Below are 17,739 nucleotides of genomic sequence, written 5' to 3'. Positions count from 1 at the left end.
TAAGAACCTGCGGATCATCTATATCCCGGTCCCGGGCCATATCAGGACTAGCGCATCACGCTAAGCCAAGATAGGCAAGGCGAGGTATACTCCAGGAAACGAAAGGAGATTCAGGGGGAAGCAGCGACGGGCAGTTCAAGAGACCCGATTTCACGACCTGCAGCTCTCCTTTTCCGTTCTCTCTCAGGTGTCCGCCTTATTTCCTCTTCGCACTCGTGGTCTTACTCTCTACAGGGGTTTATTCTTCGTCTTCGTGTCGTTCTGTTGATTCCCAACTGTTTTTAATCCCCCCTAATCCCACCATGTCGACCACAGAGACCGCAACGCACATTGGCATTGCCAACGTAAGCTATTTCGATGCTGGAATTTCTCTAATGACTATTGAAAGCTAATCACTCATTGTTTAATATAGCTCCCCAACCAGCGGTGTGTACCTTTTGAGTTATGGTGAACGCGAGGAAATATTCTAATGAAGCTATGTAGCCACAAGATTGTCGCGAAGCGGGGAGCAGCCTTCACTATTATGGTGTGTCTTACAGCCTGGAATAACAATCGATGTGTCTTGATGCTAATGGTCCTGTGATCAGGTTGCTGGAGAGTCGGGATTGGGAAAGACCACATTCATCAACACCCTCTTCTCTACCACCATTAAGAACTATGCCGACCACAAACGCCGCCACCAGAAGCAGACCGATCGCACTGTCGAAATTGAGATTACCAAGGCTGAGCTCGAGGAGAAGTTTTTCAAAGGTGCGGCCGGAATACCCTCGTCGGAGTGAACTCCAATTCCCCAGCCATGTGTCGGTAGCTGATTACGGTCGAATATTCTAGTCCGCCTCACTGTTATCGATACCCCTGGATTTGGAGATTACGTGAACAACCGTGATTCGTGGCAACCCATTATCGAATTCCTGGATGACCAGCACGAGTCGTACATGCTCCAGGAGCAGCAGCCCCGCCGAAAGGACAAGATCGACATGCGTGTGCACGCCTGCTTGTACTTCATCCGCCCCACCGGACACACCCTGAAGCCTCTCGATATCGAGGTGATGAAGCGCCTGAGCTCCCGTGTCAACCTGATCCCCGTGGTCGCCAAGGCTGATACCTTGAGCCACGCGGATCTCGTCCGCTACAAGGAGAGAGTAAGTGGGAGGGAACATACGAAACTCCAGGCTTTTGGGATGCGAGCTAACAATTTAAAAAGATCCGTGCAGTGATTGAGGCACAGGGCATCAAGATCTACTCCCCACCCATCGAAGAGGACGATGAGAACGCTGCTTCCCACGCCCGCAGCCTCATGGCCGCTATGCCTTTCGCCGTCATCGGTTCCGAGAAGGATGTCAAGTCGAACGACGGGCGTGTTGTCAAGGGCCGTCAGTACGCCTGGGGTGTCGCCGAGGTGGAGAACGAGGAGCACTGTGACTTCAAGAAGCTCCGCTCGATCCTGATCCGCACCCACATGCTCGACCTCATTCACACCACAGAAGAATCGCACTACGAGGCCTACCGTGCGCAGCAGATGGAGACCCGCAAGTTTGGCGAGGCTCGGCCGCGCAAACTCGACAACCCCAAGTTCAAGGAGGAGGAAGAGACTCTGCGCAAGCGCTTCACCGAGCAGGTCAAGGTCGAGGAGCAGCGTTTCCGCCAGTGGGAGCAGAAGCTCATCTCGGAGCGCGATCGTCTCAACAAGGATCTCGAGGCTACTCATGCGGCGTATGTATTGGATTTCTCCATGGATGATGTCCTCAATGCTAACTTCTTGCAGTATCAAAGCTCTCGAGCAGGAGATCGAGGGTATCCAGGGTTCCAGCACTCGCAGCCACGGACGTCGTTAAGATGTTGCATTTTTGCCGGGAATCGACCCGGATCGTTCAAAAGGGGAGACGAACCATGCTCTTGTATTTTCTCTTTTGAGTACCCCATCTGTTGCCGTTCGCGCTTGGTAGCACCTTTGTCTGAGGGGCTGGTTTTTGTTTGTTATATCCATTTGACGCTGGTAGCTAGCGATGGTGTGTCTACAACCTTGATAATAACTTCTTTCTTACTTCGTAGCGGAAAATTCAGAGTTGATTCTTTTCCTTTGTCGGATTCAAGTAAGAAGTGAAGTTATGTAGTGTTCTGGTCTATATATTCCCATACTATGTTTTTACCACTTATGCGTAAGCTCCAACTTCCATCCCGCATTCTCCAAGCTCCCGCCAATTCCTTCTTTCTACCCCAATCCGACGGCCATGCCCCGGACAGCGTTCCCAACTAGGCCTCTTCACGTTCTCAAAACACACAATGGTGAGTTCTAAATACATGTGCATGGTCTTAAGTCGTTATTTTCCAACAAAAGCCGCTAACACCCTCCAGGCTCCGTCAACGCCGTAGCCTACTCAAGCTCCGGGGGCACCTACATCCTCACAGGCTCCACAGACCGAGCAGTCCACCTGTCGCGCGCAGTCCCAGCGAAGTCCGACGGCCAGACAGTCATTGAGACAACCTCCCCGATCCAAAAATATGAAGCACATGGCTACACCGTCCTCGACGTCGCCGTCGCAGCCGACAACGCCCGCTTCGCCAGCGTAGGCGGCGACCGCCAAGCTTTCCTCTGGGACGTAGAGCAGGGCATCACAATTCGACGATGGTCAGGCCATAACAGCCGAATCGAAGCAGTGCAGTTCGCCGGCGACGGCGACTCAGTAGTGGTAACGGGTAAGCTCTACCCACCCTCAATCCAAAACACCCCCCTAACCCCCTTCTCAGGCAGCGCAGACACAAGCATCAACATCTGGGACACCCGCTCCTCAAGCTACAAACCCATTCAAACCCTCACCGACGCCACCGACACCGTCTCAAGTCTACACGTACACATGGGCACTTACTCAATCGCCAGCGGCAGCTACGACGGCCACGCGCGGATCTACGACGTGCGGACCGGAAAAACAACCATCGACGTCCTCGCGCATCCGGTTACGAGTGTGCGCTGCTCGGCGGACGGGAATGCGTTGCTGGTTTCCACGTTGGACGGGTATATTCGCATGCTGGATCGCATGGATGGGAAGCTGTTGAATGCGTATGGGGGTGAGAAACAAGCTGGGCTGGCGCGGACAAAACAGAAACATGTGTATCGCAATAAGGAGTTGCGGGTGAGGTCTGTTTTTGCCATGGGGGATGCGGTTGTGTTGAGTGGGAGTGAGGGTGGTGATGGTGGGGCGGCGGCTTTTGCGTGGGATGTGCTTGATGGAGATGTTGTTGCTTCTGTGCCGGTTGGAGAGGCGGTTCGGGCTGTTAGTTGTGTTGCGTGGAATGAGGGGGGGCAATTGGGCTGCTGGGGGATCGGATGGTAGGTCTCTTTTGATTGGGTATAGAGAGGTTGTGATTGTGCTAACGGCTTTACTAGGTGTTGTTAGGGTTTACGGGTGAAAGTAATGAGCTGGTCGATTCTGACTAGGCTTTTTATTCCCCGGTGGTTTGACAACTGTCATGTCCACGCAGTTCTTCAATTGCCACACGCTACATCGTGCGGCGTGCCACGACTACAGGAACAAGGGCGAGATCCTGCATGGCCCGTCAAGCTGTGGCAGACTCGCTATCTGATAGTCTCCCTCGCTTAATGTGAGGCTTCAGTCGACTTGACAAAGGGCATATGTACCTTGGATGCAATATTTCCAATTGGTATAACAGAAAGTATCAAGGCGCTTTATAGTCCTGCTTCCATGGTGACATGACAACACAATTTACCGCCCTTGGCCCATGCCGAGACTCATCTGTACTATATCCATACTAGAACTACATAATTTATGGTTTATGAGATCGATTACATGAATATCCAGGTGTGTGTCGCGTTCTCCGCGGTAATCGGTCGAGGATGAGTGGTTTGATAGTCCGGAGTGAAGGGGCAAAGGTTATCCGGTTGCAAGATGAGGCCTGTACACTGTCGTTTCTGCTCAGGGCCACCATGTGCCCTTTTGGAGAATTACACATGATGATTCTTTCTGTCGAAACGAGGTCGCTCCTTGCCAAGACAGGCCATGTGATCAGGCTCCCTGCTGCGGAACGGCACTAGGATCGGAGACTCGGAGTAAAGGCATGCCGCATGGATGGGTCTTCCGGGCAAGGGTCAAACCCCCCTCGCTGCTAGGACTTTCCGTACCCTGATCTCCATTATTACAAACTTTGACCTGGAAACGCTCCAGATGAATGCTGTCAACACGTTCCTCAATAGCGTGCGCGAATTTGAGCTCTACTGCCAATACCCACCACTGGGCCACCAGGACTTGGGTCAACCGGCAAGATCCTCCGACTGAAGCGAGCACTTTACGGACTCTGTATCGCTGGGAAGCGATGGGAAACGGGCATCAGATCCATGCTTCTTTCCTCAGGGTTGGACCCCTGTCTGGAAGACTCAAGTCCTGGTGGGTACTGGCAGTAGACCTCAGATTCGAGCACGCTATTGAGAAACGCGTTGACGGCATCCACGTTTCCAGGTCAAAGTTTGTAATAATGGAAATCAGGGTACGGAAAGTCCTAGCAGCGAGGGGGGTTTGACCCATGTCTGGAAGACCCATGCCTTTACTCCGATGGCAGGATGATCATCATGATATTCGTGGATGACTTTCTAGCTGCTTTCCACGCGTCTGAGTCCCAACACGCCTTCCACATGAGGAGCCAATTTGAACAGCGATTTGAGATGAAGCATAGCGGTGACTAATTGTTCGGCAGGTAGATATCACAATCATATCCAATGGAACCCTCATATTTGCACCGAATCCATTGATGACCTATGGATGAGCATATCAACGAAGCAGCCGCTGCAGCATCAAGAACCCAACAACCACAATCCATGACCCGCCAGATAATACTATTTATACATATATCGAAACAAAACATACAAACCAGGAATCAACTTTTGAGTACATGAACACATCAACCATAAGCATAAATCATCACCCATCAACAATGACAACCCAGAGCCGACTCATCCGTGTTGCGGACTATCGGGCGGAGTCTGCGACTCCAACTCTAACCCCAACCCCAACCCCTCAAGGGGAGACTGCACCTTTTCCTTCTCCAGCGCCTCAACAGCCCGAACCAACTCATCCTCGCCAACAATAATCGTGCCCGCGCGCGCCGTACTCAAAAAGCTAATCTCCACTGCATCAACCACAGCCCCAATATCAGGTCTGAGACCATGTGTCGGCTGCAAGGCATGTGAAATGGTCCCGGGTGGCGGTACACCCTTCTCGTTGACATCAAGGGCAGCGAGCCGCGCATCAAAGGAGTCATACGTTCTCGATCCGGATCCCGTGGACGGTAACGGTACAGTCGCTGCATCGGCTAACCTCCCCGCAACGCCACAGACAATACCAGATGCCTCGAGGGGCAGATCGCGGAGATCGAGGGTGATTGGAATGAGATAGTGTTCCTTTGAGCCTAGGAGGGCAGAGCCGCCGTCGTGGGAGGCGGAGGGTCGTGCGAAGCGGGGGAGGAGACGCTTTTCTAAGAGCAGAGAGGCCGCTGGGTCCATAGCAGCGAGGGTCAAGGAGAGGAAACGGGGGTTGTCGACTAAGAGGACAGTTGTCAGGGCGTCCCGGAGGATGGACATTGAGCTTTCATGGGTGTGATATTCGTGGTGGGCGGCGCATTGGACGAGACGGAGGGTGTTGTCTACGGAGGGGGTGATTTGGTGTCTGCGGAGAGAAGCGAAGGTGCGGGCTTGGAGTTCAGCTAGTGTTGAGGGTGGGGGTGTGCCTGGGGGGATGAGGTCGGAGAGACTTCTTTCGAGGCGTGGGCTTAGTGGGTTTGTGATGAAGGTTGAGGTTTCGGTGTCGAATTGGAAGCCTCTGTTTTCTAGCGCGCGAATTACGCTTGTTTTGCTTTGCATGGGGACTATGATGTAGTCTGAGAAGTAGGTGGAGATGAAGAAGATGGAACTGGGTATTTGTTAGCTGGGTTCGTCTTATGAGGTATTGGATGTACATACATGCCGGCGAGGGCTAGGGGACTGGTTAGTTCTAGGACCCGCTTGCCGGCCTCGAGGCCTTCGCCGAGGACTTGCATGGCGATGTAGTCTTTCTCGCTCACGACTAGACGGGATCGGAGAGAGGGATCTACTTGGTCGAGTTCATGCATGACTGGACTGAAATATTTCTCCACCAGGCGTCTGGGACACATGACGGAGACTTCCACCGGCGTGATGGAGACGTTCATGAATGCCGGAGCCTTGTAGGCAGAGTCTTCCGAGGCATCATCGTTGATTTCATCATTGATTTCATTGTCTTCCAATGGCGGGGTCTCATCGAAGATGAGTCCTAGAACTGATTTTAGGAAGTAGGGGTACAGTTCCAAGGGGATGTGCACCAGCACCACTGGCTCTTCCTGGGATAGGGTTAGTTGGTTGGCGTTGAGGTTGGGGGCTGCGTGACTCACTAGGAAGTGAACTTGTGCATCGATGAGAGCCATTGATTGATCCATGATGGCGGGTGGTATGACGGATGAAGTCGACACAGGTACCAATATATAGACTTGGATGTCGTGAGATTACGCCATTGAAGTTGGATGATGCTATCTGCAGCTTGAGAAGCACCATCAACTGGAGAGTGGAAAGAAGAAAAGAACATAAAAGGATGAGTCACCCCTCTCTTGCACAAATGCACTATCACTATCACTTCTATCGTTGTTCTTTTTTACCCAATCTCTTCATGCAACCCTTTTTTTTCTTCAACTCCACATCTTATCATCTCGAGTCCCCGTTACCCATGGATGGGCCTTGGCGCACGGACAACCTTGTTCCTCTCGTGTGGGGGCCAACTTCATGATTTTCGTTCCTCTTACACTTGACACTTGACAGGCGGATTCTTTTCTTACTCTTATCAAATGACCTATAAGGATACGAAGCACTCCCCAAGACTGGGGAAACTCCTCGTGCAAGTTCTTGAGTAAAACGCCTCCCTGCAAATCCCCCGCTTTTCGAAGTCAATCCCGTGAGACTGGCCAGAGATAACGGGACTCAATGACCTCTAGGAGTACATATATCCTAAGGCTGGTGGATGCTATGGCCTTTACCCCATCTTATTTTTTTCTCTTTGCCGCTCTAAGAGTCATGAACTCGGAGAGATTTCCCAGTGCAACGTCACACGCCTGATTTGGAACATTGGTGGCTGAATGGTCTAGGCTTATCTGTGGGGGATGTACGACTTCATACTCTTGTTTTCGACCTCGGGGATATCTCAAAAACACTTCACCAATTGCTGTGATGCCGATCGGGTGCGAAATAGTTCTGATGGTGGAATATCATGGGCTCTACGCCGATCTCTGGACTCAAGCCGAGGATGTATCGAGCTCGACCAAGAAACCTACCACATGCAGTCTCCAAAGCTATAGTATACAATATATTCAGTCAATTGAAGTTACAAGCCATCTGGGTTACTTCCAACGACATCGATGTGAACCTATCGACCCGGGTATGTCCCCCTTGCGTGGCATCTCAGGAACCACTACCTCGATACACCCAACCGGGTGAAGTACCTGCATTCCTTTCCTCGTAAGTACACACAGCACATTCTTCACTGGAAAACAATGGCAACCCGCGCCTGGAGATGATACTGCCCTGTTATGCGTTCCTCCAATCCATGAATGAAGGAACCGCCAATGGCATCCTGGCGAACATGGAATTAGGGTCCGACCGAGCCAACATACTCAGGCCCCTGGTGCAGATCAACAGCAGCTTCTTTGTTTTCTTTCCTTCTTGATCATGGTTAAAAGGCTTGGTATCCGGTCGATTCCTGTGGGTAACCAACACAGCGGCCGACCTGCGCCGATATCGACAACCGCGTTCTTTATATTCGTTCTTTCTTTGGCTTCCTGTTCGACCTCGAGCGCATTCTTTTGGAGGATTTAGTATCCTTCTGACTCGGGTCACTAATTATTATTCACTCGTTCAACACCGCCAACATGGTTAGGTTTGGCGTGCTGGCGCTGGCCACTTGGGCCGGCCTCGCCGCAGCCAAGGACGTCTACCTGAATTGGAATGTCACTTGGGTAAATGCTGCTCCTGATGGATTCATGCGTCCGGTCATCGGTATCAATCACAAATGGCCCTGCCCGCAGATTGATGTGAATGTCGGCGACCGTCTGATCATCGATGTTTACAACGGTCTTGGAAATGAATCCACCGGTATTCACTGGCACGGTTTCCGCCAGTCTTCCACTGGTGTCATGGATGGCGCTGTCGGAGTCACTCAGTGCCCACTTGCTCCTGGCTCACACATGCAATATCACTTCGATGTAAGCAATCCACAGGACGAGAAAACCAACCCCGTTCTAACCTTGTATAGGTCGAACAAGCTGGAACGTACTGGTATCATTCGCACAACATGGGCCAATACCCAGATGGCTTCCGAGGTGCATTGATCGTGCATGACCCCAATGCCCCTTTCCAATATGATGAAGAACTTACGATCACCCTGAGCGACTGGTACCACCAGGAAATGCCCGGGCTTTTGAACACGTTCCAGTCCAAGGTTACCCCGAACGGGCCCCGTGGGGAGCCCCTTCCTGACTCGGCATTGATCAATGACGCGACCAACACTAAGATCAAGGTCCTTCCCAATAAGACGTACCTGGTGCATATTATCTGTACTGGAAATTGGCCTGGGCACACCTGGGTGTTCGATGGCCACGAGATGACCGTTGTGGAGGTAGATGGAGTCTACGTTGAGCCCTATCCTGCCGGCGAGAGATTCTTGCGCATTGCGACTGGTCAGCGCATGAGTGTCTTGATTAAGACCAAGCCCGACGCTAGCAAGAACTTCGCCATCTGGGATACCATGGATGTTAACATGATGTTCTTCTATGAAAACCGCACCATCCCCGCAGGATACAACCCTAATGCTACCGCCTGGCTGGTATACGACGAGTCCAAGCCCCTCCCTGCGCCTCCTGTCTTCGGAACCGACTTTGACTTTGTGGATGATCTCGACTTTGTGCCAATCGACCGCGAGCCTTTGCTGCAGCCAGTGAACCACCAGATCGTCTTGGACACCGGTAACGCGTTGATCAACGGCGTGCCACGCTTCACCGTGAACAACCAGACCTACATCGCTCCAAAGGTCCCAAGCTTGTACACTGCAAACACCGTCGGTCCCGAGTTCGCATCCAACCCCGCCGTATACGGACAGGTCAACCCCTTCGTCGTCAAGCACGGCGATATCGTCGAAATCGTGATCAACAACCACCACAACAACCTGCACCCCTGGCACTTACACGGCCACCAGTTCCAGGTCCTGCAGCGCACGGATGTCGACGGTGGCTACTACACCGGCTTGGGTAGCAAGGTGTCCACGACCCCCGTCAGGCGCGACACCATCATGGTCCAGAACCACGGACACGCAGTCCTCCGCTTCCGTGCCGACAACCCCGGAGTCTGGATGCTGCACTGCCACGTCGAATGGCACGTCGAAGCAGGCCTGATGGCGACCATCATTGAGGCCCCCGAGACCTTCGCCGATACCCTCAAGGCGCCGCCCAAGAGCCACTACGATGCCTGTGCCTCCTTCCCGCAGCCTGTCAGCGGCAACGCCGCTGGTAAACAGGGCCTCGACTTGACTGGACTCGACACCCAGGTTACCCCGGGTAGCCATGGTGCTCTGTACTATGGCAACAAGCACAGCCCCGCCAACACCCCCTTGGCCCAAGCCCCACCGGCACCGAAGCCCAGCAGCAAGGCCCCGGCCCCGGCCCCCAAGCCCACCACGAAGGCCCCCGCGCCTAAGCCTGTACACACCCAAAAGCCAGCCTCCCACGCTCCCGTCCCTCAGCCCGAGCAGTCCCACGCTCCAGTTCCGGCTTCGGCTCCAGGAGCTCCAGCTCTCCCATCGGAGCCGGAGTACAATCCGAAACCAGACTACCACTACTCGCACCCGAAACATGAGCACCACGAATCTACTTACATCAACAAAGTAAACACGGGGGGCTCGTGGCCCCCCGTCCATATCGATGGGTCTAATATCCGCATCGACAACCCGAACAAGCCGCATGACCACCACCTCACCATCCACGAGGAGCTCATCCATGGCCCGTCGCCGAGTGAAGATGCCGATAACGGCTATGTTCTTGATGAGCACCATGGGTAAGTACAGTTCCTATGCAAATCAAATTTCTTTTTCAAATGTGCGCATCGGCTAACCTATCCCAGACCTAATCGTCTCCCCGCTGGCTTCGAGGAATTCGAATCCTTCGACAATCTGCGACGGGAATAGTGTGTTACCGGCTTACAAAAGCTTGTATAATAATTTTCTTTTCTTTTCTCATACCTTATATACGGACAATCATAATCCCAATTTGGTCAATGAGAGCATCGTTTCATCACTTCTTTTCTGTGTCAGTGTAGATGTCCTGTCGGAAGCTTCACGGCGTCTCCAACTCAACAAACTCTGCCTCACCCATGGACACATAAACCTTTGACAACTAGTCCAAACCCAATCTCGACATCAGGCCACACTCTATCTTCTTCCCGATGATAACCGTAGCCTTATCCCTTATTCTCCGTACCCTGCTATAGAATCACCCCCGACACCTATTTGGGTAGGAATTATCACATCCTGACAGCATGAACTAAACCAGCCTCCGAAGTCCATATCACACATTATAGAATAATAGAACTCTCACTTACTCTTAAAACCACAGTGTGAACACAGTTAGCAGAATCCCGACTACTATCCAGCAAACAACAAAATGCCCCAATTATTCTGCTGCACAGCCCTCCACCAACTGGCGATAACCTCACCCCAAAACCCAACCCTAAAAGAATTCACAAAATGGGCCACAACACCAACACCAACATATCCTCCCACTATTTCATTCACCGCAGAACCAAACTCCTACACCCAGTTCACCAGTCAGCTGAACGGATCCACAGAATACATCCGCTGCTTCACAGCGACGGATTCCACCAACTTCGAAGAGACATCCGAAGCAAGACCAGCGCGATCAAAGCGTGTTGCGTGAGTCTTTCTTCCCTTTTCCAACCTCATACACATCAATCATTCATTCATGGGATTGGATTTAATTGTATACAGACACGAGAGACTGCGGTGTAAGCGTCATGAACGAGTTTTCGAGATTAGCGTTTACGAGTTCGGCTCCGAGACAGGATCGAAGTTGCGGAAGAATATCGCGAAGGTAGTTGGGAGGATTGAAAATGCGGTTAGACGGAGGGGCAGATCTGTGTCTCGGTCTGGATCTAGTTCGGCTTACCGATCTAGTTCCGCGTACGGGTACCGGAATGGGATGCCATATGGGTCTGAATCTGGGCTTGGGCATGGAGGTGGCTGCAGATGTCAGACGTTGAGTCGTCCTGTTGAGAGGACTACTATGATAGTTGCTGAGCCGGAGGATTGTGGGTCTGATAGTAGTTATTCTGACCAGGAGTGTGAGGTGATGGGTGAAGTGGGTGAGGATGGTGGTGATGGAGACTCTGGAGATCAGGCCGCGTCGTCTATGTCGAGTCTTGATGTTGACTCAGAACAAGATTATACCGGAGAGGAAGAGATGGTGTCGCCTTTACCTCCATCTGGGGAAGAGATTGCTGTGCGGGATGATAGTATAGATCAGAGCTATTTGGATGTGGAGGACTTTGGCTGCTATTATTCTGGACTTCCTTCTGATGACTACCCCAGCTATGATTGCGATATATAGGATGAAGGAATGGCTTTTGAACAGAATTAGGAGGGTGGGATGATAGATGGGTGATCTTGACCTACTGATGTTTTGCTAGTTCTGATTCTTTGCTTTATCGCCAACTGGTCAGTCTGGACTACTTCAACTTAATTTAGAACACTCGATCCAATCTAAAGCATGTGCCCACTGCTGTACGAGGTTACCATGATACAAAACCAATGGGTAAAGCTCGACATGTTCCAGCTTGCTACCGATGCACTTTCGTCAGACATACGAAGCTATGCTTGACATGTGGCCATCTTTGAGCGACCTCAGAGGTACCTACTGATGTCCTCATATGAATGCAGGCTGAGACGAATATTAGACTGGAAAAATAATGGTCAAATGACATTGTTATGGACGAACGTCCGAAGAATAGATTGAATTCCACTATCGGCCAAAACAGCAGAAAACAGCAAAAGAAAAAATCAAAAATAGCAGAAACAGCAGAAACAAGAGTCAATCAAGGCAGTCTTTTCCAGCCTTGTTGGGCAAATCGAGCCAGGATAAGTCGCCCAGCTGGGCGCCGGACTCGTCGTCGAACGGAACCTCGAGCTCGTGTTCGAGGCCATTCTAGCGGAACAGCCCGTCTCGTAAGGGTTTTACGGGGAATGTGGCTGCCAATAGAACTCGGGCTTGGCGCCAGTCTGGCAAACCTGACCCTCTAGTTGGGATGAGATACCCGGCCCTTCAGTGCCTCTATCTCGGCACGCATTCCACGATCTGTCTGTCGTGGTGGACAAGAGTCTCTCGAAGGACATCGCCCACAAAGCTCGTCGGAAAAGCGGGGACATCGATGCCCTCAGCGGGGTTCACGATGTTGTAGCGGGGGCCGTGGCGCTAATTGCGGCTGGAGTTGGAGCTCGCGCCTGTGCAGTTCGCGAGGAACGCGATTATCCCAGCTCTCGTGGTTTGAAATCATCCAACTCTCGCTCCGACGATGAACTTTCCTCCGACGTGGAATAGCGACGACGGTTGGCTTTCTTCTTCTCCTACGGCGTGCGTCATCAGGAGCGATCGAACTGCAGGTGTCGCGCTAGAGAGAGTGAAAGTCAGCTTCTGGAACTAACGAGACATGTCCGAGACTCGGGAAGGACATACTATGATACTGCTTTGGTTCATCGCGGGACGACCATCACGAGAACGCCGTGAGGCTCAGATAAGAGGGGGACAAGTCGAGGCTCATAGATTGATGGTTGCTGATAGTGTTTGGTTCCGCTCTATCACCAGGGCTCCTTCTCCCCGTCGATAGCATGCGCAGCTACGGGGCCAGCTGCCACATGGACCCTAATTCGGCCGAATGCAAGGCCAAGCGTGCGCAATACCGAAGAAAGAAAGAGCAATGAAAGAGGGAATAGGCTGGAGAACAGAGCGTATGTACTTGCAAAATATGCCCATGGTTGCCTTTCATGATGACCGAAGAGACAATTAAAAGTCAGGGGGCAAGGTGGTCATGCCCCAGGTATATGGGAGGATGGGCATAGGATGAGCAAGACGTTCCTTGCTGGTGGTTTCAGTGTTGGAGGAATGAAAAGAGACGAGGAGATTGGAAATTTGAAGGGAGATGAGGAAGAGGAAAGGAGAAGGAAAGTAAACAGTCGTACGCGACATATATAAGCAGATTTTAGGTCGCGTGACTGCGACGTGAGATGGTCCGATGGATTTTCCTTTCCGTTTCAGTCATATGACAGCGGCCTTGAGTGCGAGATTGGTCTCTCATGTCTCCGTACGGAGTAGGTGATTCTGCTAGTATATAGAACCATGACATTATATCAATAGTTGTAGATAAATCCATCGTTTGAGGGAGACCTGGATCCCTCATGTATCTGTATCTGCTCAACAGGTAGTCCGCGTTGCCAGAATTGACGCTGCGTTCCCAGCGTGGTTTTTCAGCATAGGATTCCACTGCCTCCAGATCGACAATGACGATACGATCATGGCAAACTAGAAAATTGCACGGATTCTCATCATTATACTCGGTTTGCGATGCATCCTCAAGATGAGTTTCAATTCCTTTTCTCATCAATGTCAGCTTCAGCAGCTTCGTACAGAGTCATCCTGTCCATATCAGAGAGAAAAAGCGCGCGGCGGTCACAGAAAGATCCTTGCCAAGAACAGTTGGAATCACGGCTCCTTGAAGTGACTGCAGATTGTTGTCGGCGTCAATCTCTTGTTGAAATGCCCTAGAATCTTCGTGTTTCTCTAGTTTGACATCACCGAGTTTGGGAGCACAGAGTTTGTATTGTGTTCAAGCTCTAGAGACTAGAGAGGTGTGAAATATTGGTGGTCTCTTCTGACGAACAGGCCAGAACAGCCGGTAATTTGAGTCAGATTTGGATGCCCTATGCTAGGCAAACTTTCCCCATTACGGGGACAGAGTGATTCCAGGTTCATTTCTGTCGGGATATATCCCCCTGATCCCTTTGCACAAAGGAAAAGCTGCCAGTGTCGGGATATATCCGCTTGTGACTTGGCGGCCTGCAGTCGTATGTGCCGCTCGGCGTTGTGACCGCCGAGGGCCGGTGTGTCACGTGCGGGATCCAGGGCATATCCCCCTAGGTCCCCTTAGACACACAGAAGACATCAATCAATCAATACAGAATACAAGACCATTGCGTTAAGCACATCTGTCCACTTAGCTGTGTACACAGGACCTAGCTGGTGATACCAACAATTTCGAAGAGAGCTGGAGGATCAAAGAAAGCAAGGGACTATGTCAGGTGACAACAACATCACGGGATATTTGACACGTGTTTATGAGTGTTGCATCATGCATGACCGGTTTGCGGCATTTGCCTACCAAATTGGCAAATACGTACAAAGTACAAACACTCGTGATTGTGCAATTCCGGGCACGCGATGAGGAGCATATCACAAGTAGGACTGTAGGAGGGCTTTAGGTACAGCCCGGGCGATGAAAGTGACATGATCTTGAATGATATGAAAGGTTGTTTTATTTGATGAAAAGACTGAAAATCAGCATAGTTATGCAGTTACTAACTAGTTAGTCGGAAGTCAGAATTTCGTGATCTAAAGCCAATACACTGTAATAGCAATTAAGTAGGTAGAATTTATTGAGCACTAAAGTTTGTTATGTAGGCACAGATCTCCTGAGGGTAGAGGCAGCGAAAGAAAGGGACGTGAAAAGTAAGAAGACATCCGCAGACAAAAACATCTCGGCTATTCTGGAATAGAGCATCCGTATGAAGACCCAAAGATCGTGACTCGATGAAAGACACTTTCATTGCCGGTTTGACTGTTGCACGGAGGAGTAGATTTGCAATTTGAGAACACGATTCATCCGTGAGAGCTGCAGCGTGGTGGTAATCTAGTTGGTGGCTGCCATGATGCACGGAGGCAGAGCGGATGATAGAAAGCCAACGGGGCATGTCCCCAAGATGATGATCGACGCGTGGGTAAGCATCGAGGGATGGTTCGTCTGGGTGGCGTTGAGCAAGCCCGCAAACGCGAATATGAAAAGGCCAATATCCATACTGATAGACAGGTTGACTGCTGTATGGTCAATGGTGATTGGTGGCCAAATAATGTAAGACCCAATGAGGCAAGAGCTATTGCGGGGTGCTGGGCGTTATAGAGAACAGGTAGTTATGATGATGTTCCAAGTACCGGAGGCCCATGAGCGCGGATGATCGATGTTTTGACTGGTTATCAGGATGTAGAGATTCTTTCGTGGTAGCACAACCAATGTTGACTGGCGGCTAGACTGCAGAGGACGATTATGCTTCTTGGTGGTTCGTCGCAGGTAGTCAGGATGGTAGGTCCGAAGATTGAATCTGCTTGTTTGATGGTGCGAATTACTCGCCGTCAATGCGGATACAAGAAGGCTTATTGGTCAATGACGTTGGCAGTGAGTGGCCAGAAAGGACAAGTCCAAAGGGTTTGTAGGAGGATAAGGCGTGGTCTGTCAATGGCGGGTGGTGAATGGCAAGGAGATGGTGAGAAGCCCGTTGGTGAACAGGCCAAGAAGGAATTCCAATCCTGAGAACAGGGTGAAGATTTGAAGGCCGGAGGGAACAGGCCCGTTGGTTGTGATGGTGAGTTGAGGTCTTAGGTAGATGACGGTTAAGAATGCCATAAACGGATGTGTTGGTTGTAATATCAAGTTGCTGATGGGTGACTGATGAGTAACAGTTGATGGATAATGGTTGATGGATATAAAGGTAGATGGAGGGTTGGTTTATTTCAGTAGTGGACGGTCATAGAGAATATTTGAGATATCAAAGGCCGGCTGGTAGAAGTTGGTCAATGGCGTTTGGTTGGAGATGAAGAAAGATGGCAAGAAGGCTATGATGGGAGGCACGGCAGACAGCATGTTGAAAGAGTCGACATGATGGCGGGCGTAAGAGTCAAGACGGGAAGGTTAATCGATGGATAGGTAGGCTGTTTAAGTAGAAGGTGGCCGAGGATAAGACATTGACGTGCAGGCCAAATTGAAGGGCCTGAAGAGTAAGATGGCAAGAAGGGTTGACCGGATGCATGGCAGACAATGGAATAGTTGTTGGTTATTGGCGAGGAGGTGAACACAGTCTTTGATGGGTTTGGAAAGGCTAAGAAGTCCTGAAGGTCCTGTGGAGGTCTCTCTTGATGGAGGGTGGAGGCAGTGAATTGAGTGGAGCAGGGTTCCATACCCAGCCTTCCGATTGCCCTGAAGCCAAATAGGCCCGCCACGGCAAGGCTGGATAGAGGTGAGTGACATGGAATAGTGGATGTGGCAGAGCGGACGTGGAAGAGCGAGGGCTATTAAGCGGTACCATATCCAGTCTCCCGATTGTCCTGAAGCCGTGAGGCCCGCCACGGTGAGACTGAACATAGATGAGTCGAGGTGGATGCGGTTGTGATGGGGTGTTTGCGGTGGGGTGGTTGCGGTTCCTATATCACTCTCCCGATTGTCCTGAAGCCGTGAGGCCCGCCACGGTGAGACTGAATATAGGTGACTGGAGGTTGTGGACTGGAGATGGTCAAATTGTGGTCACGGTTGCTATATCCAGTTCCCCGATTGTCCTGAAGCCGTGAGGCCCGCCACGGTGAAACTGAAGATAGGTGAGTCGAGGTGGATGCGGCTGCGGTTGCGGTGGGGTGGTTGCGGTCCCTATATCCAGTCTCCCGATTGTCCTGAAGCCGCGAGGCCCGCCACGGTGAAACCGAAGATAGGTGAGGGGAGGTGGATGCGGCTGCGGTTGCGGTGGGGTGGTTGCGGTTCCTATATCCAGTCTCCCGATTGTCCTGAAGCCGCGAGGCCCGCCACGGTGAAACCGAAGATAGGTGAGGGGAGGTGGATGCGGCTGCGGTTGCGGTGGGGTGGTTGCGGTTCCTATATCCAGTCTCCCGATTGTCCTGAAGCCGCGAGGCCCGCCACGGTGAGACTGAAGATAGGTGCCCGAGTCGAGGTGGTTCAACGGAAGCTTCCAGTTGGCGTGGGTGAGGGGTATTTATCACATCTAGCCTCCCGATTGTCCGGAAGCCGAAGCCCGCCACAGCGAGGCTAAATGTGATTGAGTAAAGGAGACTTGAAAGTCTGAGGAGGGTCGAGGCAGCATGGCATGGAGCGGAGGGAGGATAGGAGTCGCAGTCAAGGTAGAGACAAACGAGCAAACAGAAACATTTCATCACGTGTAACATGCCATGGCATCCTTTCATGGTGCACCATGACTGAAAGCCATGACACCCAGGTCCCTAAGGTAGGTGGCCCAAAGTTGGAAAGTTCTTATGCATGGTGGATGTCTTAGGGGTGGATGATGCCTTAGGTGGGACAGCGCCTGAGGTAGGGTAGGAATGGTAAAAAGGAGAGGAAGAGATGTGTAGAAGGAAAAAAAAAAAGAGAGGATGAGGAGGAGGGGGTATTTATACCTTTGGCTGAGAGCTCGAATCAAGTGACGGGTCCTTCCTGAACGAGGAAGGAGCGTGGGTTGTGCCTTCCTCATTTGGAAAGGAGTTCTTGTTGGATGAGAAGGAGCGTGGATGGTTCTTTCCCTTTTCAGTGCGGACCCAAAACACGTATATGGAACATGGGGATCA

At 51.5% G+C, this 17,739-nt stretch overlaps 4 protein-coding genes across 4 annotated transcripts; 3 read left to right on the top strand and 1 right to left on the bottom strand.

Moving 5' to 3' along the window:
- Positions 1-302: 302 nt before the first annotated feature.
- aspC (septin CDC12) lies at positions 303-3,408 on the top strand (the record flags this gene model as incomplete). The annotated part of the gene is made up of 10 exons (XM_056661701.1): positions 303-344; positions 476-526; positions 588-750; positions 832-1,142; positions 1,205-1,679; positions 1,766-1,830; positions 2,193-2,286; positions 2,356-2,697; positions 2,749-3,328; positions 3,396-3,408. 10 exons carry the CDS (start codon positions 303-305, stop codon positions 3,406-3,408), a joined length of 2,136 nt encoding a protein of 711 aa, XP_056526867.1.
- A 1,555-nt stretch (positions 3,409-4,963) lies between these two features.
- Positions 4,964-6,459, bottom strand: N7515_000956 (ACT domain-containing protein; the record flags this gene model as incomplete). The annotated part of the gene is made up of 3 exons (XM_056661700.1): positions 4,964-5,918; positions 5,969-6,363; positions 6,415-6,459. 3 exons carry the CDS (start codon positions 6,457-6,459, stop codon positions 4,964-4,966), a joined length of 1,395 nt encoding a protein of 464 aa, XP_056526866.1.
- Positions 6,460-7,938: 1,479 nt separating this feature from the next.
- On the top strand, positions 7,939-10,118 carry abr1 (multicopper oxidase abr1; the record flags this gene model as incomplete). The annotated part of the gene is made up of 2 exons (XM_056661699.1): positions 7,939-8,271; positions 8,322-10,118. The coding sequence occupies 2 exons, from the start codon at positions 7,939-7,941 to the stop codon at positions 10,116-10,118; spliced, it is 2,130 nt and encodes a 709-aa protein (XP_056526865.1).
- A 601-nt stretch (positions 10,119-10,719) lies between these two features.
- On the top strand, positions 10,720-12,669 carry N7515_000954 (uncharacterized protein; the record flags this gene model as incomplete). Its single annotated transcript, XM_056661698.1, has 4 exons — positions 10,720-10,988; positions 11,064-11,574; positions 12,223-12,296; positions 12,372-12,669. 4 exons carry the CDS (start codon positions 10,720-10,722, stop codon positions 12,667-12,669), a joined length of 1,152 nt encoding a protein of 383 aa, XP_056526864.1.
- Positions 12,670-17,739: the final 5,070 nt, after the last annotated feature.

This window comes from Penicillium bovifimosum, assembly GCF_028826915.1.
Source record: "Penicillium bovifimosum strain IBT 22155 chromosome Unknown utg000001l_segment0_segment0, whole genome shotgun sequence".
Taxonomy (NCBI): domain Eukaryota; kingdom Fungi; phylum Ascomycota; class Eurotiomycetes; order Eurotiales; family Aspergillaceae; genus Penicillium; species Penicillium bovifimosum.
The sequence above is the reverse complement of the archived record's forward strand: the minus strand, read 5'-3'. Positions and strand labels throughout refer to the sequence as shown.